A 25,555-nucleotide genomic window follows, 5' to 3' on the forward strand; every position below is an offset into this window, starting at 1 on the left:
GTGACGTAGGCGCATGACATGGTCCCGGCTCTGAGGTTGAGTGCGGGCCTTCCGTGTCCTAGCTGGTGCGGTGTAGTGATAGCCAACTGTGGGGGCTCACGTGCAAGGGGTACTGGCTCACTGTTATGGTGATCAGAAATAGCGGGTGTAGCTACTACAGTTGTAGCAGGTGGGTGGGCCACGGGAACAACAGCCCACGGTAACGACGGTGACGAAGGCACCTGTTGAGAATAGCCTGTAGCAAAGGGAAAAACAGATTCGTCAAAGCGAACATGACGGCAGATGTAGGTGTAACACCCTGAAATTTTTCAACTTTTAAGACTTATATAATAAAGGTAAATTCTCATTAATTCCCAAAAGTATAATATAAGAGTATGGGCTGCTTTGCCACACCTGAGCTAGAGAACTCAGGTGCACAGGCTAACTATCTAAAATCCTTAATAATGTCAATACATAAGCATGGCACGCAGGCCGAAAGGGAACTATCTACTCTACGCTTCCAACCTCTAGCGCGTTCCAGTGTCTACTCAATCGTGCCTGAAAGCCAAATATATCTGTTCAGTGAGAGATGCTGGTAACCCACTCAAACGCGTTGAAATACATTATATATATATAGATATACGAAAACCATTTTGAAGCAGGAAGATATATACTTAAGAGACACTAATTTTAAAAGCCGGGAATAGACTCAGCAAATAGGGACAAGCACATCAAACATTAATAAACAGTTAAGTAGAGATATCTTCATAAGGAGTACGCATTTAAGGTCACAAATCACTTTCCAATTCCAAAACACATCATCATCCAATCACCATTCATATCACATAATCATTGATGGCACCACGGGACCAATCGCATGCCCCGAACATGAGGATTAATGCTTATAGCATTAACACGGCCCCGCAGCACCCTACCTCAGTACCGCGGTATGAGGAGAGTTGATCGCAACCAACCCTTTGAGAACCGCTGACGAACTCAACGTCGGGCCACGATCTAACACACCGCTGACGCACACAGTCGGTGGACCGCGATCCCCTTTACAAGGGGGGACTTACGACCCTACACACCGTCGATGCGCACAGTCGGTGGACCATAGCGGATCACAGCCAACCGTAGCCCTACACACCGCCTAATTACTCAGGTCGGTGGATTACAGCATTCCTCGGCTTATTGGCCCTACACACTGTCCTGGCGCGTTCAGGTCCGGTGGGTCATAGCACCGAGGCCCATATTTGGACTTGTAGTCCAAGAAGTGTATCAATTTGGCCTTAGCCACTTCTGAGCCTTAGCTCAGGAACAATCCATTGGCTTTCAGCCACTTCCGAACCTTCAGTCCGGGAACAATCCATTCGGTCTTCAACCGACTTCCGAACCTTAGTCTGGGAACCACCCAATTGGCCTATAGCCAAAATGGGGGATCATGCAACACATAACATGTAGGAGCACGTAATAGCACATTGGGAGGGGAAAGACATATAAATAAACTTACGTGTGACCATTCACATACTAAGAATAACTCCTAAGGGCTCATACAACTTCCACCTAGGTGCACAGGTTACCAATTCCACTAGCATTCAATTCCTAAGACTCTTTTATCCTACGAACTGTACCCGAAACATCAAACTAGACTCAGGCACGACAAATGGGGTCCGTTGGGACACCACGGGGGATGGGGAACATCACAAGGGGAAGCCGGGGACCCGGGGTGGGGTATGGACCAGCGGGTAGCCGGTAGGTGGGGGTTACCCGCCGGCTGCCCGCCGGAGGGCACTATTCCAGGCAGCGGGTAGCCGACGGGCTGCCCGCTGCCGGGCAGTGCCCTTTGGGCAGCGGGTAGATGGTGGGTTCCCCCACCCCCGCTGCCCTTTGCCGCTTTTAAACGCAAATCATGAAACCATGTAAGCAATTAACGGATCAAAAGCAAGAATCATGTAGGACTTATCCTATTACGACTTCTAAATGTGAACAACACCCGAACATGCGAATTCCCGCCCAAATATAAATCAAGAACATCACAATACAAATTCCCAATCCAATCTAGGGCTCTAATCCCACCCAAATCATCAACAACATATTTTATCTTTAACATCAAGAAAATATCAAGATCCATCAAGAATCATCATATCATAATCAAGAACTTCCTTTTAACATCAAGATTATCAAGATTATCAAGAAAGCATATAAATCATCTCATCAATCATCAAGAACATAACATTATTATCATAAAAGAATTCAATCAAGACACAAGAATTTAGAGGGAGGCCATGGAAGGGAATTATAGCAAAGAAATAGGTTTTGTGTAGACATGGGTTACCTCTTAGCCTTAATTAATTTCCTTGGCTATGAAGGGTCTTTCTTTAAGATTTCTTCTTTCTTGATTTCTCCTAAGGGGATTCTTGGAACTTCTTGTGTGGTGAAAGATTATTTGTGATGTGTGATCTAGGTGCCTCCTATGACCCTTATTTATATATATTTTCCCAAGAGTCCTAATTGGGGTCTAAATACTATGGGCTTGCTAATTCTATTCCTTATAGGACTAAGGGGGTTGGTTATAGGGATGTGGGCCTATGGACTATGGTGGACCTTTCTTAGTTCATTAATGGGTTTTTAATTCTCTTTTTAGGGTAAGTGATTAAATAATTGGGAGTCGTAACACGGGGTGTTACACACTCCCCCCTTTAACGGGAAGCTTCGTCCCCGAAGCTTCGGTTTCGTTGTGTTGACTCCTTTTCTCATCTCATGCTTTCGTCCTGGTTACCTTGTGTGAAGAGCTCGGGGTAGCGATCCTTTATCTTGTACTTGAGTTCCCATGTGGCCTCTTCGGCTCCGTGGTTGGTCCAGAGGACTTTCACCATTTCTATGGTTCGTCGACGAGTGATCCTGGCCTTGCGTCCAGGATTCTTACTGGCCTTTCTTCGTAAGTTAGGGTGTCGTCCAGGTCCACGGCCTCGGGTTGTAGTACGTGGCTCGGATCATGTATGTATTTCTTTAGTTGTGATATGTGGAATACGTTGTGTACTCGTTCCAGCTCAATGGGTAAGGCGAGGCGTTAAGCCAGGTTCCCGACTCTTTCCATGATTTCGTAGGGGCCGATGAATCGGGGGCTGAGCTTCCCCTTTCTTCCGAACCTCATCACCCCTCGTGTGGGTGAGATCCTCAGCCAGACTTTCTCTCCTGTGGAGAATTCGGCTTGTCTTCTTCCTAGGTCGGCGTAAGATTTCTGACGGTCTTGAGCGGCCTTCATTTTCTCTTGTATGTACTTGACCTTGGTTATGGTGTCTTGTAGGTATTGAGGCCCAAGTGTCACTGGACTGACCATGTGTTCCCAACATATAGGGGTTCTGCATCTTTGTCCGTATAGTGCTTCGTAGGTTGCCATGTGGATGCTTGCGTGATAGCTGTTGTTGTACGAAAAATCGATGAGGTCTAAGTGTTCTTCCCAGGTTCCTTGGAAGTCTAACATGCAGGCTCTTAGCATGTCTTCGAGAGTCTGGATGGTTCTCTCGGTTTGTCCGTCGGTGGTGGGGTGGAAGGTCGTGCTTAGGTTCAGTCGCGTTCCTAAGGCCTTTTGGAGAGATTTCCAGAATTGTGAGAGGAATCTGGAATCTCTATCGGACACGATGTTTCGGGGTACTCCGTGGTATTTCACTACTCGGTTTATGTATGCCTTGGCTAGCTGCGTCATTGTCCACGTTTCCTTCATGGCAATGAATCGTGCCGTTTTGGTTAGCCGGTCCACTATTACCCAAATTTTATCTTTGCCTGTTGGTGTCGTGGGTAATCCTCCAACGATATCCATGGATATGGAGTCCCACTTTCCTTGTGGTATCTCGAGGGGTTGCACGAGTCCTCCAGGCTTGCATCGTTCAGCCTTCACCCTTTGGCAGTTTAGGCATTTGCATACGAAGTCTGCGGTTTCCTTTTTCATGTTGGTCCACCAAAACATCTTTTTCACGTCTTGGTACAATTTGTCGCCCCCGGGGTGTACCGAGTATGGCGAATTGTTCCCTTCTTCCAAGATTTGTCGTTTTAGGTAGGGGTGCGTCGTGGGTATGCACCACCTCCCTTGGTAGCGGAGGCTATCGTCCTCCCATATTTTGAAAGGTCCGTCTCCTCCTGGAATTAGGTTGAGTCGTATTTTCTCCAGGTCCGGGTCTTGTCGCTGCCCAAGCTTGATTTCCTCGGGTAGGGTGGGTATGATTCTGGTGTTGAACAGGTGGATCTCAGAATCCGCCTGTCCTCGTTTTACCACCTCCAAGTTCAACTTTTGGAAGTCCTTACATATCTCGTCAGACAGGATCCAAGTGGTGTTGAGGGAGTGGTTGGTTTTCCGGCTTAGGGCGTCTGCCACCACATTGGCCTTCCCTTCGTGGTATTGGATGTCCAGGTCGTAATCCTTAATGAGTTCCAACCACCTTCGTTGTCGCATGTTGAAGTCCTTTTGGGTGAAAATGTATTTCAGACTTTTATGATCCGTATAAATCTTGCATTGTACTCCGTAAAGATAGTGTCTCCAGATTTTTAGGGCGAACACAATGGCTGCTAGTTCGAGGTCGTGGGTGGGGTAGTTTTCTTAGTGGGTTTTGAGTTGTCTGGATGCATATGCTATCACTTTTCCCTTTTTGCATTAGTACTCATCCCAGTCCTTTCTTGGAGGCATCGCTGAAAACCTCGAATCCTTATACCCCGGAGGGAAGGGCTAGGACGGGTGCGGTGGTTAGTCTTTCTTTCAGTCTTTAAAAGGCGGTGATGCAGTTGTTGTCCCAATGAAAGGGGGCTTCCTTTTTCGTGAGTCTGGTGAGGGGTTGGGCTATCTTGGAAAAATCGGGTATGAACCTTCGATAATAGCCTGCTAACCCTAGGAAGCTCCTAACTTCTGAGAGTGACTTTGGCGTGGGCCACTCCTTGACGGCGTGGATTTTGGTTGGGTCCACTTTGATTCCTTCTTTGGTGATTATGTGACCCAGGAATGTTACGTTGTCTTTCCAAAACCCGCATTTGGAGAATTTGGCGTACAGTTGGTGTTCCTTCAGAGTTTGCAAGGTTGTGCGGAGGTGCTTTTCGTGTTCTTCTTTATTTTAGGAGTAGACTAGGATGTCGTCGATGAACACGATGACGAAGTCATCGAGGTAAGGCTGGAATACTCGATTCATGAGGTCCATGAATATTGCGGGTGCATTGGTGAGCCCGAAGGGCATCACTGTGAACTCGTAATGGCCGTAGCGAGTACGAAATACTGTCTTTTGGATGTCTGGATCAGCTACCTTTATCTGATGGTACCCGGACCTCAGATCGATTTTTTAGAACACCCCTGCTCCCTTGAGTTGGTCGAACAAATCGTCGATTCGAGGAAGGGGGTACTTATTCTTTATTGTGACTTGATTTAACTCCTTGTAGTCGATGCATAGTCGCATGCTTCCGTCCTTTTTCTTGACGAATAGCACCGGTGCTCCCCCCCCCCCCCCCCCCGGGTAGGTGCTGGGGCGTATGTATCCCTTATCCTGTAATTCCTGGAGTTGTGCTTTTAGTTCCTTCATTTCCTTAGCTGCCAGCCTGTAAGGCGGCTTCGAAATGGGCGCGGCGCCCGGCATCAGTTCTATCGTGAATTCGACTTCTCTGGCTGGGGGCGCCCCGGGGATTTCGTCCGGGAAGACTTCGGTGAATTCCTTTACCACCGGAATGGTTTGAGGCTCGGCTACTTTGGTATTGAGGTCTTCGACCGAGCATAGGAAAGCCTCGTGTCCATGCGTGAGGTATTTCTTCATTTTCATCATGTTCACTACTTTGATGTCTGGGTTCTTGTGGGTCCCGTGGTAGGATACCCGCTTGCCGTGGGGCCCTCGTAAGACCACTTTTTGTTTGCCGCATAGGATTTATGCTTGGAATTTCTTTAACCAATCCATTCCCAAGATTACTTGTATTCCCTCGAGTCTGAAACTCTGAATTGTATTAGGTTGCTAGGGAATTCCACTGCTTCGATGGTGATCATTACGTCTTTGTACATGCAGTCACATCTTATAATCTCGTCGAATGCTACCTGGACTTGCAGTTGTACTTTCGTACTGGCGTTGAGGCCGAGTTGCGTGGCGAATTCGGCTGCTATAAATGAGTTGGTGGCTCCTGAGTCGAATAGTGTGGTGGCTGGGGTGGCGTGTATGAGGAAGGTTCCGGAGACTACGTTGCTATCTCCGATTCTAGCTTTGCTTATGGTAATGATTCTTTCGTGTGTGATTTTCACCCCCCTTGAAGGGATTGGTGTCATGGCTTTGTGGGAGGGGAGATCCTGGCGATTTTCGATTTTCGAAGGAGGTGTGCATGACTTCCCTCGATCCCCCTTTTGTGCCCTAGGTGTGTTTCCTGTGGCTTGCTTGGTATTTGTTGTAACTGGGAAGCCTTGGTATAGGCTTCTATGAGGGTGCTTGGTTCTTGCGTGGCCAGGGCTCTCTGGCTTTCGGGGTTGAGTCCTGTTACGAATTTCTTGATTCTGATTGATTCTGTAGGTACTAGTTCGAGCGCGAGGCGTGCTAGGTTGAGGAATCGCCGGTAGTAATCTGTGATTGGAGTTGTTCCTTGGTTTAGATGAAGAAACCCTCCGTACACGGCTGCCTTTACGTGCTTGGGGTAAAATTGTTCTCGTAGTAGTGTCTTCAGGGTTTCCCAGTTGAACTCAGGGTTCTATTCGTAATTGGGTTTTTCATGGACCCACCAAGTGTCAGCCTTGCTTTTGAAGTAGAAGGAGGCTATTTCTACTTGGTGGTCTTCTGGGCATCCCGTTGCTTCGAATATTTTGTTAAAGGTCTTGATCCATTCTTCGAGGACTGTGGGGTTTTCTTCCCCTGAGAAGGCAAGCGGTTGTTGTTCTGAGATTTGGTGACTGATTTCCAAGTTTCTGTTTGAGGGTGATGGCCAAAGGATGGTGTTGCTCAGTGTCTGGGCAACTTGGGCCAGACGTTGTAGATTCTGGATTAGGGCTTCATTTGTGTGGGGTCCTGGTGCCTTTGCTTGTTTCCTGGTTGGTGCCATCTTGGGAGTGCATAGGTCGATGTTACTTTGCATCCTTACCTTGATGTTATGAGTGGAGGGGAGTTCTTTAAATCCGATGTGAATTAGTGTAAGGGGTGGTTGTGTGTGTTGGTTCCATGAACTCACTGCGCGTCCTAAGATTCTTGAGTCCTATGTTCCTAATTTCCTAGAGTTCAAGCCTAATGTCCTAAAGTCTGGTCTTAAAAGTCTTATCTAGGGTCAAACTTAGGCTCTGATACCATCTGTAACACCCCGAAATTTTTCAACTTTTAAGACTTATATAATAATGGTAAATTCTCATTAATTCCAAAAGTATAATATAAGAGTATGGGGTGCTATGCCACACCTGAGCTAGAGAACTTAGGTGCACAGGCTAACTATCTAAAATCCTTAATAATGTCAATACATAAGCATAGTACGCAGGCCGAAAGGGAACTATCTACTCTACGCTTCCAACCTCTAGCGCGCTCCAGTGTCTACTCATTCGTGCCTGAAAGCCAAATATATCTGTTCAGCGAGAGATGCTGGTAACCCACTCCAACGCGTTGAAATACATTTTATATATATATATATATATATATATATATATATATATATATATATATATATATATATATAGGGTTGAGTTCAAATGAGGACAGCAATATATAGAGGACTGTGAGGACAAATAATGGGCACACAACAAATTAATACCAGGCACACAACTTAATATATAATGGCACACAAGAATAAATGTAAACATCAGGTTTCAAACTCAGGCTCTATAAATTAGCAAATCTAGCACGCGACATACAAACTGTGGCACACGACTACATTCGACCATGCACACAACATACCGGCTAATGGCACACACTACATCTGTCCTCACAGTCCTCTATAATATACTTGTCCTCATTTGAATACACATCTATATATATATATATATATATATATATATATATATATATATATATATATATATATATATATATATATATATATATATATATATATATATATTTACATTCAGGTAAAAACACATCTTAAAATACAAACCTGTGGACAATTTGACGCCGTTGGATGGTGGTATTGGACGGTCCTGATTTTTTCCTCCTACGCACTGTGTGCATGTAAGTATGTTAATGTGTGCACGAGTTTTGATGGATGGTTGTGATTTTTCCTCCTACGCACTGTGTGCATGCAAGTATGTTAATGTGTGCACGTGCTAATTCCAGAAATTATTGGCAGTGCGCCTTGTGTGCATGTAAGTATGTTAATGTGTGCACGCGCTCAAGTTTGTATTTTAAGGAGTGTTTTTATTTTAAGGGGGTTTGTATTTGAATGCAACCCTATATATATATATATATATATATATATATATATATATATATATATATATATATATATATATATATATATATATATATATATATATTTTAAAAGTCGGGAATAGACTCAACAAATAGGGAAAAGCACATCAAACAATAATAAACAGTTAAGTAGAGATATCTTCATAAGGAGTACGCATTTAAGGTCACAGATCACTTTCCAATTCCAAAACACATCATCATCCAATCACCATTCATATCACATATTCATTGATGGCGCCACGGGACCAATCGCATGCCCCGAACATGAGGGTTAATGCTTATAGCATTAACATGGCCCCGCAGAACCCTACCTCAGTACCGCGGTATGAGGGGAGTTGATCGCAACCAACCCTTTGAGAACCGCTGACGAACTCAACGTCGGACCACGATCCGACACACCGCTGACGCACACAGTCGGTGGACCGCGATCCCCTTTACAAGGGGGGACTTACGACCCTACACACCGTCAATGCGCACAGTCGGTGGACCATAGTGGATCAAGCCCGGGTTACCGCTGAGCTATACTCAGTCGGTGCGCGAAGATCCTCGAAGACTATGGCCCTACACACCGCTGTCCCATCATTCGGTCGATCGCAGCCAGCCATAGCGCTACACACCGCCTGATTACTCAGATCGGTGGACTACAGCCTTCCTCGGCTTATTGGCCCTACACACCCGTCCTGGCGCGTTCAGGTCTGGTGGGTCATAGCACCGAGGCCCATATTTGGACTTGTAGTCCAAGAAGTGTATCAATTTGGCCTTACCCACTTCTGAGCCTTAGCTCAGGAACAATACATTGGCCTTCAGCCACTTCCGAACCTTCAGTCCGGGAACAATTCATTCGGTCTTGAACCGACTTCCGAACCTTAGTCTAGGAACCACCCAATTGGCCTATAGCCAAAATGGGGGATCATGCAACACATAACACGTAGGAGCACGTAATAACACATTGGGAGGAGAAAGACATATAAATAAACTTACGTGTGACCATTCACATACTAAGAATAACTCCTAAGGGCTCATACAACCTCCATCTAGGTCCACGGGTTACCAATTCCAATAGCATGCAATTCCTAAGACTCTTTTATCCTACGAACGGTACCCGAAACATCAAACTAGACTCAGGCACGACAAACGGGATCCGTTGGGACACCACGGGGGATGGGGAACGGGATCCAATCTAGGGCTCTAATCCCACCCAAATCATCAACAACATATTTTATCTTTAACATCAAGAAAATATCAAGATCCATCAAGAATCATCATATCATAATCAAGAACTTCCTTTTAACATCAAGATTATCAAGATTATCAAGAAAGCATATAAATCATCTCATCAATCATCAAGAACATAACATTATTATCATAAAAGAATTCAATCAAGACACAAGAATTTAGAGGGAGGCCATGGAAGGGAATTATAGCAAAGAAATAGGTTTTGTGTAGACATGGGTTACCTCTTAGCCTTAATTAATTTCCTTGGCTATGAAGGGTCTTTCTTTAAGATTTCTTCTTTCTTGATTTCTCCTAAGGGGATTCTTGGAACTTCTTGTGTGGTGAAAGATTATTTGTGATGTGTGATCTAGGTGCCTCCTATGACCCTTATTTATATATATTTTCCCTAGAGTCCTAATTGGGGTCTAAATACTATGGGCTTGCTAATTCTATTCCTTATAGGACTAAGGGGGTTGGTTATAGGGATGTGGGCCTATGGATTATGGTGGACCTTTCTTAGTTGATTAATGAGTTTTTAATTCTCTTTTTAGGGTAAGTGATTAAATAATTGGGAGTCGTAACACGGGGTGTTACACACTCCCCCCTTAACGGGAAGCTTCGTCCCCGAAGCTTCGGCTTCGTTGTGTTGATTCCTTTTCTCATCTCATGCTTTCGTCCTGGTTACCTTGTGTGAAGAGCTCGGGGTAGCGTTCCTTTATCGTGTCCTTGAGTTCCCATGTGGCCTCTTCGGCTCCGTGGTTGGTCCAGAGGACTTTCACCATTTCTATGGTTCGTCGACGAGTGATAAAGCGCGAAAATTGGCGCTCTACCAATACACGAAACACTTCAAACACTTTATATAAATCTGATTTTACTCGAAGTGGATAAAACCAACAAAATCCTGAGTAATCGTCTACAAATAAATAGAAATAGCGAAAACCACTAACTGATAGTACAGGAGAAGGACCCCAAATATCAGTAAAAACTAAGTCTAATACATTTTGACTAGTACGTGGTACGATTGGCTCAAGATGACAAGATGAACATGACTCAATTGGCTCGTTTTTATTTGGTGAGACCGGGCAATTTTGTAAGACTTTATTTAATGCTTGTTTGTGCGGGTGACCAAGCCTTTGATGCCATATAGTGGGGGTAGCCCTGGAACTGACGAACGCAAAATTGGACTGTGACACCGGAAGCTTGTATAGCTCGCCCGACGTGGGACTTCTAAGCAGAAGAGCCCGGGTTGTGGAGTCCTTCACAATGAAACAGTTATTGTGAAATTCAAAAAAGACATTGTTATCTACAGTAAATGTATGAACAGATAACAATGGTACTGAAAGACTGGGAACATGTAAAATATCATTTAGACATAGAGATTTAGACTCTGATGGGATCGATGCACGACCGATTCGCGAAATTGCCAAACCTGCGCCATTGCCCACTCGTAACACATCCGAACCAGTATACTCGTCGGACTGCCCCATCATACCGGCATCCGGAGTTGCGTGTGCCGTCGCACCGGTATCGGGGTACCAACCGTCCGCCGGAATTGATTGTGGAACTGTCGTGGCCTCGCCGAAAACCGCCACATGCGCCTGTGCCGGCGGTTGAGTGGTGTATCGCTTGTATCAATAGATGGCGAAGTGGCCATGTGATCTGCAGATTTGGCAGCGAGGTCCACCACGTCCACCACGTTGCTGTCCGTCGCGATTTCCACGACCACCACCACGCTGCTGATTCGGTGAATTTCGTCCTCCCCCGCCATGCGATCCACGTCCAGTCCCGGCATACAGCGCCGTGTGAGACGTCGCACCATCCGCCACCGTGACCGGAGTGCCGGTTGCGGTGAGGCTGGTAGCCAGGGACTTCAGCTCTGGACGGAGACCACGGATTACGTACAGGTTTTGCTCCATGAGCGACAATGGCCGGCCGGCCTGGATCAAGGACTCGACGAGCACACCGGCTCGCCCAAGATAATTTGCGATCGTGGAGTTGCCTTGCCGGAGGAGCTGGAACTGCCCAAGGAGATTTAAACATCGTGTCCGACTAGTGGAACCGAGCGCGGAGGAGACGGACGCCCAGATGTCGGCGGAGGTATTCCGTCCGAGAGCGAGGTGCAACACCTCGTCCGACATCGAGGAGATGAGCAACGAGACGATCGTCTGGTCTTGCTTCACCCAGGCATGATACGCCGGGTTCTGGACTAGTGCTGCCGACGTGGTAGTCGTCGAGGAACTGCCAGTCGACGAGTCGGCAGTGATCATCTCCGACGGGCAGGGGTGGCTTCCATCAACGAAGCCGGTGAGCTCTTGGCCTCGGAGAAACGGTAGAAGCTGCATCCTCCAGAACAAAAATTTTTTGGATGTTAATTTCATGGTGACATAATGATGTGCACCAGCAAGAGTGTTACCGGCGGCCGGCGAAGGTGTGCTGGCGGCGGAGAGGGTATGTTCGAAGGAATTCGTAGACATTACGGGCAAGGGGGGAATTTCGTGGTGGAGGTTAGGAGGAGAATGATTTTTCCGATAACCTGACTTCTGATGCCAGATTAGAGATAATTGTTGATCATTAAACTGAACAATAGGAATACAGAGTTTATCTAATAACAACTCTCTAACTGATCCTGACTAGTAGACTAAGTATTCTAAACACCACATATATTACAACCATATAACAAAGGTATAATAATAATAATAATAATAATAATAATAATAATAATAATAATAATAATAATAATAATAATACTAACACGGTGAGAAGGCAGCCCAGTGGGTTGCCTTCTCACTGGAGAAGGCAACCCTTCTCCGGTGAGAAGGCATGTCCATCGCCTTCTCACCGGAGAAGGCGATGGTTTCCTTTGTTTTTTTTTTTTAAACAACCCACTAGGATGCCTTCTCCGGTGGGGTGCCTTCTCACCGGAGAAGGCAGCCCAGTTGCCTTCTCCGGTGAGAAGGCGAGGGGTTTAACCTCTTTCTTTTTTTCTTTTTTTTTAACAAATTAATAATTTAATTATAAATAAATAAATAAATATATATATATATATATATATATATATATATATATATATATATATATATATATATATATATATATATATATATAATATTAGTCTTTGACCACATTAAATGATGTTGGTGTAAATAGCATTTTTTTAATTAGCATCACCTATAAAGTGATTTGACCTATTATATAGGAGGTGCAAATAATAAAATAGGTGGTGTGAATAGAATTTTCCTATTTAACCTATTAAATAGGTGGTGCAAATAACAAAATAGGTTGTGTGAATAGAATTTACAGTTGCAAATTATACTTGCACATCATTATATATTTTATTTTTTATTTTTTATTTTGGGATTCTAAATCCAAGATTCATCAATTTTACAAGAGTAGGTGAAATTGGAGTTAAATCAAGGATGGAAAAGATTAAAATAATATATATGCAATTATTACCAATTTAATGAATACAACTACCCACATTTCAATCATTATAGTATGCACATTTATCAATATTAGGGTGATCAAAATCTTTTAATCATGGAGGCTTGTTTTCGTGTAGACCACCACACCTCAATCATTTTTGAATAGTATATATTTTAAAATAATTATTTTATTTTTTTTCTTTCAAATTGAATATTCGATTTAATCCATAAGTATGGTACATTTTTTCCTATTCTACATTGTTATAGACTTATAGCAAACCATTAAAACGAATACTTAATTAGATTATTATTTATTGTAAATATTTCGTTATATTCATGGAATAATGAACAGTAATTCTTTAAGGAAATTTGCACTTGTTATTCTTTTCCAACAAGTCAACAACCTGGTACATGGTTAATTTACTTCCACATGAGGGTTCTAATGTTCTATCATTTCTCCGATAGATGGAGGCATGGAGTGGACGTCTTTTGTTGATTTTTTGTGGGGTCAAAGGTGAGGTGGAAGAGAGAGAAGGTTTGAGGTTATTATAGGAGGAGTTGATTTTTATCTCCACAATGGACCCCACTAAAGATTTAAAAATTTGTTACTTGGCTTGCGGTGAGGCAATCAATAGTTGATGGGGACTATACCCCGCATGTACTGACAACCTACGGTCGGGCAGAACTGCGTAGGCCGCGCCCGATCAGTCCTCTTGCCCGGTCACCGGTGTAATTCAGCCTCCACCCCGACGACCCGGTCAGCTAGTCAACACCCGCTTGGTTCAGTAGTCGGTGAGGGCCAAACCGGTAATCGGGAGGTGTGACCGGGCCGGGTGTGACAACCCAAAATATTGATTCCAAATTTCTATTTTATAAAGTTTTAAAATAAAATTATTTTATTTCTACGATGATTTTTTTTTCTTTTCCAAAACCTTTGACCCAAAAGTCTATTGAGAACCTATTTTTGGGATAGTTATGCTGTGCATCCGTATGCACCATGCATGGTGCATACGGATGCCAAAACGACGTCGTTTTATTAAAAAACGCGCGTCTCCCCTTTAAAAAAATTCAGGTTCGATTCCCAGCAACAACATTATATTGTTCATTCATTCTGGAATTTTAGTTCATAGATTATGGAATTATAGTTCATTGATTATGGAATTATAGTTCATCAATTATGGAATTGTAGTTCATCGATTCTGAAATTTTAGTTTATAGATTATGGAATTTTAGTTCATTTATTCTGGAATTTTTAGTTCATAGATTAGATTATGAAATTATAGTTCATCGATTATGGAATTATAGTTCATCGATTATGGAATTTTAGTTCATATATTGTTGCTGGGAATCGAACCTGATTTTTTTTTAAGGGGAGACGCGCGTTTTATTAAAACGACGTCGTTTTTGCATCTGTATGCACCATGCATGGTGCATACGGATGCACAGCATAATTTGCCCTATTTTTGTCATACTAATTCCTTAACCCTATCAATTTTAAACTTCTAATCAAAATAATTTTGTTTGAGCCCAAAATGTTTTATATCTCTTGAATTAGCTAAGCCCAAAGTATATAGGTGTTTTATTATTATTCTTGAGTCCAAAGAAATGACCCTAATCCAAACTAATGTGATCCAAGCCATTCTTTTAATATAGCAACTCTATCTACTTGAAATATATACATTATACATAAATAAATATATGTACCTATACTAGAGACCACACTCAACCAAACAATTCCTATCTATTTCTTGCTTCTTTCTCTCTGCCGAGACGCCACCCTCAGCCTCCCTTCTCTTTCGCTATTTCGCCCTTAACATGGCAGCTCAACATCATCTCACCACCATGAACCACCATCAAAGAGAAGGGAGGCTGAGGGTGGCGTCTCGGCAGAGAGAAAGAAGCAAGAAATAGATAGGAATTGTTTGGTTGAGTGTGGTCTCTAGTATAGGTACATATATTGTTTGGTTGAGAAAGAAGTGATGAGATTGTTTGATTGAGTTTGTGAACAAATGTTTTTCCAAAGTATATACTCTAGTACTTTCAAGGTTGAGTGTGGTTATACTTAGCTTCGTGCTAACGGGTGTTTTCCTACTTGTCTACGTGTTGTTTTGCAAAACCCTTTTTAGGTGGGCCTAGAGTTGAGAGATGATCGAGTTAGACTAGTATAGTAGATCTAGTAGTCTGAACTCTCTTTATTATTATGTTGTTCTTTTGATGGATAGTGGACTTTGACGTTTATGTTTGATGTTAGACCTCGGGGTGTTTTTCCCCCAAATGACTTTACATTAAGTAATTCGAATGTTAGTATGGTTTAATGATTTAGTTCCATCCTTACCTGTGCAATCACCATGGAGAGGTGATTGTGGCGGTGACATTCCCACTAGTTTATTATTTAAGTTATTTATCCGCTGCTTAGTTTATCTTGATTTTGGTATTAGAACTGTAATTAGGTATAAGAAAAGTGCGGTGTTACACCGGGAGGAGTGGGCAGAGGGGTATGCGGATCGTCTCTACCTGGTTGTGGACCTTGCTGCTGGCAGGAGCCTCCGCCCACGTGTTCAGCTGCATGCCTGCCTTCATAGGACCCGGTGCATGAACGCCACGTGCCTGCCATGCCGGAGGACCGGGCACTGCTCCTTAGGCCCTCTATAAATACTTCATTTATTACCTTAGAGAGGACTTTTCAACTACTAGAAGCACTGTATTTAAGTGGCTCCCAGTCACGTTATACGATCGGTCAGCCTGCTACTGTATTGCACACTGTTACGGTGATTTAATCTACATCAATAGTGTTATAATAACTCAATCGTTATACCGTGCACCCCGCGCCTCCCAAAATGACGTCGTTTTGGTGCATTGTTAACAAAAAAAAAAATAAATAAAAAAATAAAAAAAATAAAAAAATTCTTTGTTTTGAATACACATAAACTCATAACAGAATACACAGAAACTCATAACTGAATACACATAATCTAACATGATACATAGTACACAGAAACTCTTAACTGAATACATAGAAACTCTTAACTGAATACATATAAACTCATAACACAATAAACAGAAACTTATAATCACACATAATGGGATTTTGACCGTTTAGACGAATAAAATGACGTCAGCAATTAAAATGTACACGTTTTGTGCCTGGATGCACATTACTATGTGCGCCGTGGTGCACGATATAAATTGCCATAATAACTTATTCAAAAAGTGTTAAATCAGAATTGAACTTAAGTTTCAAGGTATTTGTATTATCTTGATGCACGTGTATTTAATTTTTATTTTATTTTCGGACTTTGGGAAAGCTATTTTAGTGGGTACTGGGTAGGAAGAGGGATAGGAGGCAGGGGAATTCTGTTTTTTTTTTTTTTTTTTTGAAAATGATAAATAGCTATTCTTTTGAAAATGAAAAATAAGCCTAATAAAGAATTAGCCCAATATCAACCATTGTCCAAAATGCTTCAAAGCCCAATAACTAACCTTATTATCTAATTCAATGTGAAAACTCTGTCGCTTCCGTTATTCCAGGCAAATTATGTTGTGCATCGGTATGCACCAAGCATGGTGCATACTGATGCAAAAACGACGTCGTTTTAATAAAACGCGCGTCTCCTGTAAAAAAAAAAAAATCAAGTTCAAAACTATAATTCCATAATCGATGAACTATAATTCCATAATCGATGAACTATATTTCCATAATTGATGAACTATAATTCCATAATCTAATCTATGAACTAAAAATTTCAGAATTGTTGAACTATAGTTCCATAATCGATGAACTATAGTTCCATAATCGATGAACTATAATTCCATAATCCATGAACTAAAATTCCATAATGAATGAACAAAATAATGTTGTTACTAGGAATCGAACCTGAATTTTTTAAAATGGAAGACGCGCGTTTTTAATAAAACGACGTCGTTTTTGCATCTGTATGCACCATGCATGGTGCATACAGATGCACAGCATAACTATTCGTTATTCCATTGCCCACAAGGCCACAACCGTCATCTATCTACCACCGTCCAATTAAGCTTCCTCCTTAACTAATACCTAACTTCTAAACCTCCACAACCATATTCACAACTCCACAGTCCACCCTACCAAAAAGGGCCTTGTGTGAAATCATGTCACGCGGAGAGAAATACTACTCTTTTTTTTTTTTTTTCTATAATTATTCTTTATCAAATTAATTATTTTTTTCCCAGTCAAATTAATCAGATGATTGAGTTGGTAACCACGAGATTACAAATTTGATTTCCAACTAGAGCGGACTATTGACCTGTAGATTTTTCTCGTCACTAATTAAAAAACATACTTATTTCTTCTTGACTTAATTTCATTAGTATTTTCTTACAATTCTTAAATTTGATTTTTTTTTGTTTAATAGTATTTTTTAATATAGTTTCTAAATATATAAATTTTATATACTAATTGTACACTTAATATTATGAAAAATTAAATTATAAATAACTTTGGTCAAATCTCGTTAGCCTAACTAGTTAGACACATAAAATGAGATAGAGTAACTAATACTTATTAATAAAAAAGGAAAATGATCCTTCCCCCTCCTAATTTTTACCTCCAAACTTTTCTCTCATGTGGCTTTCATTCATTGGGTGCCAACAAAATTAGTTAACTCACCACAAAAAAAAAAAAAAAAAAAAAAAAAAAAAAAAAAAAAAACTACCAGTCACATGATGACACTTCAAGAGGCGGGATTGAACTAATTAATTTTTTTTAAAAAAATCTAAAATATCCAATATATGTTTAGGGTTACTGGGAGGAGATACATTATATTGTGTGTTTAAAATAAATATGTCCAACAAATTTGAGTTAATATCCCAGGAAGAAGTTAGAGATCATTCAACACTTGAATTGGTTAGAAATAAATGCAAGAGAGCGCCAGCCCTGACTTAAACATGGTCGGCCACACTATCCTTTGATTAGGGGCCACACTACCATGCTTCATTAGGCGGCGGTCTCCATGATGACTTTTATTTTGTCTATAAAGACGAAATTTCTTCGCTCTTAAAGTCTTTACATGCACTCTGCTCCAATAAGATAGTAGGAGAGTAAATTACAGTGATTCAATGACTCATTAAATAAAAAAAGATATGCTCAAATTATGACAGTCGTAGTATGAGAGTTTCACCCTGTATGCATATAATGACTTTAATATGCTAGGTCAGATGATAAGTTTAAAACTTAAAGTTCACCATTCTATTAAGCGCGATAAGTGTGCAGAACATTTGTTACTTTTCAACATTTTATTTTGACTTATTACCTAGCATGTATGACTATGTAGAGAAGTTAATTATGAGGTGTTTTATGATTGTGGAGCATGCAATGGCTTATGAGAAAGGCAATAATGGTGCAAAAGGTATTCTTATAGCCGTTGGATTACAAGCAGTATTGGATTCTATTCTCATGATAATTCAACACTAGCTAGTTGGAGCAATTCATCAAATTACTACTAACAACAATAACCCTAGTTCAATCAATACATGCATACTCCCTTTATCCACTTGAAATCATAAAAGCATTTACAACAGGAGAAAACTCATTCCAAATCCCAATAGAAATTCTAGATATTCATGATTATACTTACAAAATAAAAGCACAATGGAGTTGCATGTAATGGGAGCACAAAGGAATTGAAATGAAAGTAATGAAAACCCCACTTTAATTTGATCCAATGTAGATTGAAGATACAAGCTTAAATTCAAGTCTAATCAAATATATTCTAACACTATTCTAAGTGGAGAGAATTTAGAGAGTAAAAAGTTCCCTCAAAACAATGTCTAAGGTCCCTTAAATAGTTCAAAAATTGCCACATATATAACTACCCATTATGCATCACCATAGTCCCACCCATGGTCCTTGGCTAGTATAGAACCACGAGAAGTAGAGCATACTCTCTGAAGTTTGTGTAGCCACGGTGCATGGCTGGCAAAGTACTCTTCTGTATAGCATCTCTAAATTTTATGTCATCTTTGACCTTGTTAACGTCGAAATTGGACTTCATGATCTTCACAAAAGTTGTAGATTTTTAAATTATATCTTTCCAATGTAACTTAATTGAATAAATCATTTATGATATTTTTACATTATTGAGATATAACCAAAATATTGAAATATCACTTGATAGACTTCTTATGCAGAATCCGCCACTATGAGCCACGATCCCAGTTGCGGGTGGCAAAGCTCACTCCAAAAATCAAGTTTTCTCCATTCTTCTTGCTATTTTGGGTCCCCAAGTCCTGTAGTGGTGCTTTCAATGTAATCTTTTGCATCCTTCGGCCTTGATTGGTTATCAAAACACGTCTTTGTGGTAATATGACTTCAAAACATATCCATATAAGCGCCAATTTACATGATTAATTAATGCTTCCAAACCAGCTAAATGGCACAAATTAAAGGAATCAAATATATATGTGCACACTTAATTTCAAATTAGCATAAAATTATGTGAATTGGATATCAAGTATGTGTTAGACTAAATATATATCACATGCATATTACTGTGTGATACAGGACCGACTAACCTCCAACCATAGTTCTTGATACGGTTGAGCGATTCAGACTACTGCAGAGATAACGAGTATTTTGTCTCTCACTTTACTCATCTCTGTGTATGAGGTATGTAATGTGAGCACGAGAGAACTAGTGACCTTATATAACCACTATGTCTTTAGGTCTCCTAAACCCTAACTAAACTCCTAATCATAATGGTAGTCTAGCTATTAGGTTATTAGTGTTGCACCACATATCAAATACTGAATATTATCATAACTTATCCTAATGTTATAATAATAGTAACGGATAAAAGTTACATTCTCCCACTTGGTGCAAGCACTACCACTCAATAACAGAAAAACATCAACCATAATGATATGTTCTCATTAGCGCGAGTAGTATCCATTATGATCAAATGCAAACTGTCATTGAGCACTTAATTAGGAAACAAAACCCAACGAAATAAACCCTATGTTTATTCCAAGTCCATGAAGTACATTTTCTCATCAATATGAATCAAATGAAGGTGTACACACTTAATTGAGAAAATGTCTGAATGCCAAAGAATTTTATTGAAACTGAATGTATATACAAATCACAAAGTGGATGAAAGTCCTATTTTCTTAACCAGATCCTTACGAGTTATAACTTTTGATGTAGCGGTAAGTACTTGATCTTAACAAATTGACATTTATCGGAGTGGAAAATATAGGTGCTTTGTTCTAGTGAAGAATAGGTAGTGTGTCTCCCTCAGTTGATTATGTCTTTCTCAGATCATTTCAATTGTACTGTGGAGGTTGGACCAATTGCTCAAGTAGCTAAAATATCCCATAAATATTATTATATTTGTGCGAAGCTACTTGACTAAGTAGCTAAATGACATTATTATTGTATGTGCCAAGTCCTTACTTGACTAAGTACAAGTTGCTATTGTTTTCATTTATACAACCAATCAAGTTTCCTTGCCGCATGCAATTCCGCTTACTTACGTTCTCAGTCACCAAAAAAAAAAAATTTATTTGATTTTTTAAATATAAATCTTTAAAAATAATCATTTATACATACTAATAATATTAAAATTGTATTAAAATAATATATACTAATATTCATTTTATAAATGTTGGATTATTTAGTTTGATTAGATTGATGTCTAAAGTTTTAGAGTATGTGTTGGAGGAGATTAATAGGCAATCATAATTGCGTGCTGTGTGGAAAATATATTATTATTCTAACACAAAGCATATTATTCTGACTCATAAAATACATTATCTTATCTCAAAATTTTCATTGTTCTAACACATAAAGTACATTATACATTATTTTAACTCATAAAACACATTATTCTAACACATAAAATACATCATTCTAACTCATTAAGATACATTATCTTACCCCAGAAATTTCATTATTCTAACACATATAAAGTACATTATTCTAAAACACAGGCTCTGTTTGGCAGAGCTTATTTAGGAGCTTATAGCTTATTTTAAGCTACTAATAAGCTATAAGCTTTATTTGGTAATGTTCCCAAAATAAGCTCCTAGCTTAAAATAAGAGTTAATTTAAGAACAGTACTTTAGGTAGCGTTTCAAAATAAGCTCCTACATTCCTAATTTTTTTTCCATCTTTATCCTTATTATTTTAAAAAAATGACATAATTTACCCTTCTCAATTAAAACCTTTTTCTCTTCTCCTTTATCCGCAACTTTCACCGCAATTATTATTATTATTATTATTATTATTATTATTATTATTATTATTATTATTATTATTATTATTATTAGGGAAAATTGCATCTTTGGTCACTGAGTTATACTAAAATTCCGACTCAGTCCCTGAGTTATGACCGTATCCATTTTTAGTCCATCAGTTATGAACGAAGTGGCACATTTGGTTCCTGACTGTTAAAACTAACGGAAAAAATTAAAAAATATTTAAAATTTGAGGGGTAAAGTAGGAAATTAACATTTTATTCTCCTTATATCAAAACCACTTTCACAACATTATTTTTCACTTCATAGCCTCTTATTTCTAAATTGTTCAATTCTAAAAGCATTTCAATAACTTTAGTATGACTTATTAGGAGCCTTGCTCTCGTATAACAAACTTAAGACTTTGCACAAACAAAGAAACATTTTATCATTGTCTTCAGCCGTGTGAAACACACTATCCTATCAATTTTCAATTTTCTTTAATAAGCAGCAAATGTAATCAAACCAGAACTTTTGAGATACAAAAAGATGTCAAATTTCTCAAGTTGCTTTTATCAGAAATTCACCAACGGAATAACTTGAGATTTTTAGTATGTACAAATTTTTCATATGCAACCGTCAATAATCGTTTTTAGAAGTTACAAAAGTTTTTAGAATTTTCATAACTGGGTCTTAGCTAGGTTCCTCATTCATTACTCCGGTTTTTACGAAGACACAGGAGGTGATGAGTATATATATAATATAATTTTCATATATTGTCAGAATATATGATTCTTGATTAAGTTATTGTAGAGCTTACGAAAGAATTTTACATACTAAAAATCTCAAGTTACCCCCTTGGTGAATTTGTTATAAAAATAACTGAGAAACTTGATATCTTCTTGTATTTCAAAAGTTATGGTTTGATTACCATTGTGTTTAGTAAGGGAAATCAGAAACTTTTAGGGTGGTGTATTTTACATGCTTGAAGACAATGATCAAGTTTCTCTTGTTTGTACTGAGTCACATGTTCTTTATACGAGACTCAGGTTACTAACAAGTCATACGAAGATGATTGAATTGCTGTTGGAATTGAAGAACCTTGAAATAGAATGCTAGGAAGTTGAAAATAATGATGCAAAGTGGTTTCAATATAAGAAAGTGAATAAAATGTGAATTTTCTACTTTACCCCTAAACATTTAAATATTTTTAAATTTTTCCGTCAGTTTTAACGGTCAGAGACCAAATGCGTCACTTCGCTCATAACTTAGGGACTAAAAATGGATACGGTCATAACTCAGGGACTGAGTCGTCACTACCATTATAACTCAGGGACCAAACTCGCTATTTTCCCTTATTATTATTATTATTATTATTATTATTATTATTATTATTATTATTATTATTATTATTATTATTATTATTATTAGTATTATTATTATTATTATTATATTTGCAACAATATTGCTACTTCATTATGAGATGCTAGATCATGATTATGCTAATAGTTTTATTTCAAAATGTTAATTTTTAAAAAAGATAAAATGTTAAATTTAAATATGTAAACAAACTAATTTAAATTTGATGAAGATGTCATTTTTAGTCTTTTTACATTTATCAGCTTATCAAAAAGTTAATTTTACCAAACACTTTCAATCATAATAGCTAGCTTAACATCTCTTTCAGTTTTCGGCTCGGAGCTTATAGCTTTTCAACTTGCTCATTTTTAGCTTTCAACTCCTAGCTTATAGCTTTTCAGCTAGGTTTGCCAAACAGAACCATAAACTACATTATTCTAACTCATAAAATACACTATCTTAGCCTAGAATATTCATTATTCTAACATGCGCCCGGAGCAAGATTTTTTTTTTTTTTTTAAACATAAAAGCGATGTGGTTTTCAACTGTGGGTTGTATGTCCACACAATAATTTGCTGATTAATAGGTTGAAGACATTTATGTAGAACTTACCGTGCATTATTAAATTAAAGAGAAAATGACACTTTTTCCCCCTGAGTTATATACTTATAGCACTTTTCCCCCCTCAATTATTCAAGTGACTGTTTTTCCCCCTAAAATGTTAAATGGACATATTTACCCTTAAAATAAATATTTTATTTATTTTTATTCTCCAACAAATTATGACCATAATTTGGTTCAAACCAAATAAACACTATAGCAACCAAACTGAAATATTTCAATTACAATTTAGAATCGAAACTCGATATTTAGAGTTTATTAAAATCCCGGAACGGACGATTCATGTTCCGAACTGAAAAAATAAAATACATTTATTGTTGAATTTAGACTATTTTTAAAATAAAAATAAAATTTTAAAATAAAAACGGTTCAAAATCACGAATCGGGTCCGGAACCGCCGGTTCACGGTTCAGGATCCAATTTTTTTGATTCATAATTTTAATAAATTGAAATTAAAATATTGGGTTATAGATCTGAATCATAACCGGAAACTTTAATTCGATTGCTATAGTGTCCGATTCAGTTCGAACCGAATCGTGGTCATCCCTACGTATACGCAATAATTTGTTGGATAAGTAAAATAAATAAAATGTTTATTTTAAGGGTATAAATGTCAATTTAATATATTAGGGGGAAAAACCACCACTTTTAGAATAATTGAAAGGGCTAATATACTTACCTAAATAATTGAGGGGAAAAATGTGCTATAAATATATAACTCATGGAAAAAAGTGCCATTTTCCCTAAATTAAATAAAGTTGGCATGAGAACTTGGGTTCGTATTTGAACGCAACTATGTTGAAACACAAACGCATGATATACAATTGAGCTGAGCTAGATAGCTTTTTATTTATATTTTTTATATAATCTCCATTTTTGAATGAACCAAATGCTAGCAGGATAGCTAGCTAGTTAACTAAAATGGTGAAATGAAGGCAGGCCATGTCTGGCACGCAAATGGAAAGCTGAAACTAACATTAAAATGGTGAAATGAAGGCAGGCCAGGCATGTCTGGCACGCAAATGGAAACCTGAAACTAACATTACAGAAGGTGAGAGTTGAAAAAAAAAAAAAAAAGTAGCCGAGTCAGCAAGCTAAGGAAGTGTTAGTTCATCAATTCATTAAAAGCTTGTACTTACCCCATCACTCTGAATTGAAGCAGCCCAATTTGGCGCAATTAATAAATTCTGGCCGGCCATGCCTACAGCTGTGCTCACCAACCATCGCAAAATCATCATCCTCTGATCAAACTTTTAATTTTCATCCAACGAACGCGTTGAATCTGCGTTCTCATCTTCAGTCTTCCATTCTTCAATGAACCTAGCTATTTATCAACTTGTGACAAAGATGGATGCCCATATATATACATGCATCTTTCAACTTGCAACACTTCTTAATTAACTACCATCCACTTTAATTTGCCAAGCACCTTGTGCTCAAATGGCATATACTGACCTCTCTCATGTGGGAGAAGTCATGAGATTGAGCCTCAGTGGAGACCTTGTTGACTCTTTGTGCTTCATTAGGTTGAGAAAATATATTTGGACAAATAATACAATGTAATAGAGTTCAAAAAAGTACCATCCACTCTAATATTAATTAACTTGGACCAACAATTATTATTACTTTCTACACACCTGTCCCAAAAACAAATACTATATTTTCATTTACATATAATTTATTCTATAGAGTTTTGTAAAGTTAAAACTCTATCTTAACCTATCTTATGTTTTTTCCATTTCAACAATCCATCTCATAGATCTAAATATGTAGTACAAGATTCATTGAATATAAAATATATACATTGAAAAAACACATAAAATTAAATAGCTTGTAAGACCTAAACTCTTTCACATAATATTAATTAACTTAGACTAACAATTATTATCAACTTAGCTTGTAAATATATCTGTCCCAAAAACAAATACTATATTTTCATTTACATGTCATTTATATTATAGAATTTTGTAAAGTTCAAACTCTATCTTATCGTGTCTCATACTTTTCCATTTCAACAAGCCATCAATCTAAATATATAGTACTATTATCATTGAGTATTGAATAATATATATATTTATATATTAAAAATACACCTAAAATAGCGTGTAAGACCTTGACATGTGTCCCATGCTTTTCCATTTGAATTAACAGTCCATCCTTTAATTAAATTGCCATATTATTAATCGTAGCCGAGACTCAACTTCAAATTATATATTTTTGTGAATAAAAAGTTCAATTCAAACACAAACCTGAATGTTCTTAGCAAGAATTGAACTCATATCCTTTTATAAGAAGCAATTACTAAGCGAGACTTCTTATCTACTAGACCAATGCCTTGTGAGTCTGTTTAAATTT

General features: G+C 38.7%; 1 protein-coding gene across 1 annotated transcript; it reads right to left on the minus strand.

Annotated features, from left to right (window-relative positions):
- Positions 1 to 11,218: 11,218 nt before the first annotated feature.
- On the minus strand, positions 11,219 to 12,061 carry LOC109153873. Its single transcript, XM_019301761.1, has one exon. The coding sequence runs from the start codon at positions 12,059 to 12,061 to the stop codon at positions 11,219 to 11,221; it is 843 nt and encodes a 280-aa protein (XP_019157306.1).
- Between the last annotated feature and the right edge of the window lie 13,494 nt (positions 12,062 to 25,555).

The sequence above is a fragment of the Ipomoea nil genome, unplaced genomic scaffold, assembly GCF_001879475.1.
Source record: "Ipomoea nil cultivar Tokyo-kokei standard unplaced genomic scaffold, Asagao_1.1 scaffold2555, whole genome shotgun sequence".
Classification (NCBI taxonomy): domain Eukaryota; kingdom Viridiplantae; phylum Streptophyta; class Magnoliopsida; order Solanales; family Convolvulaceae; genus Ipomoea; species Ipomoea nil.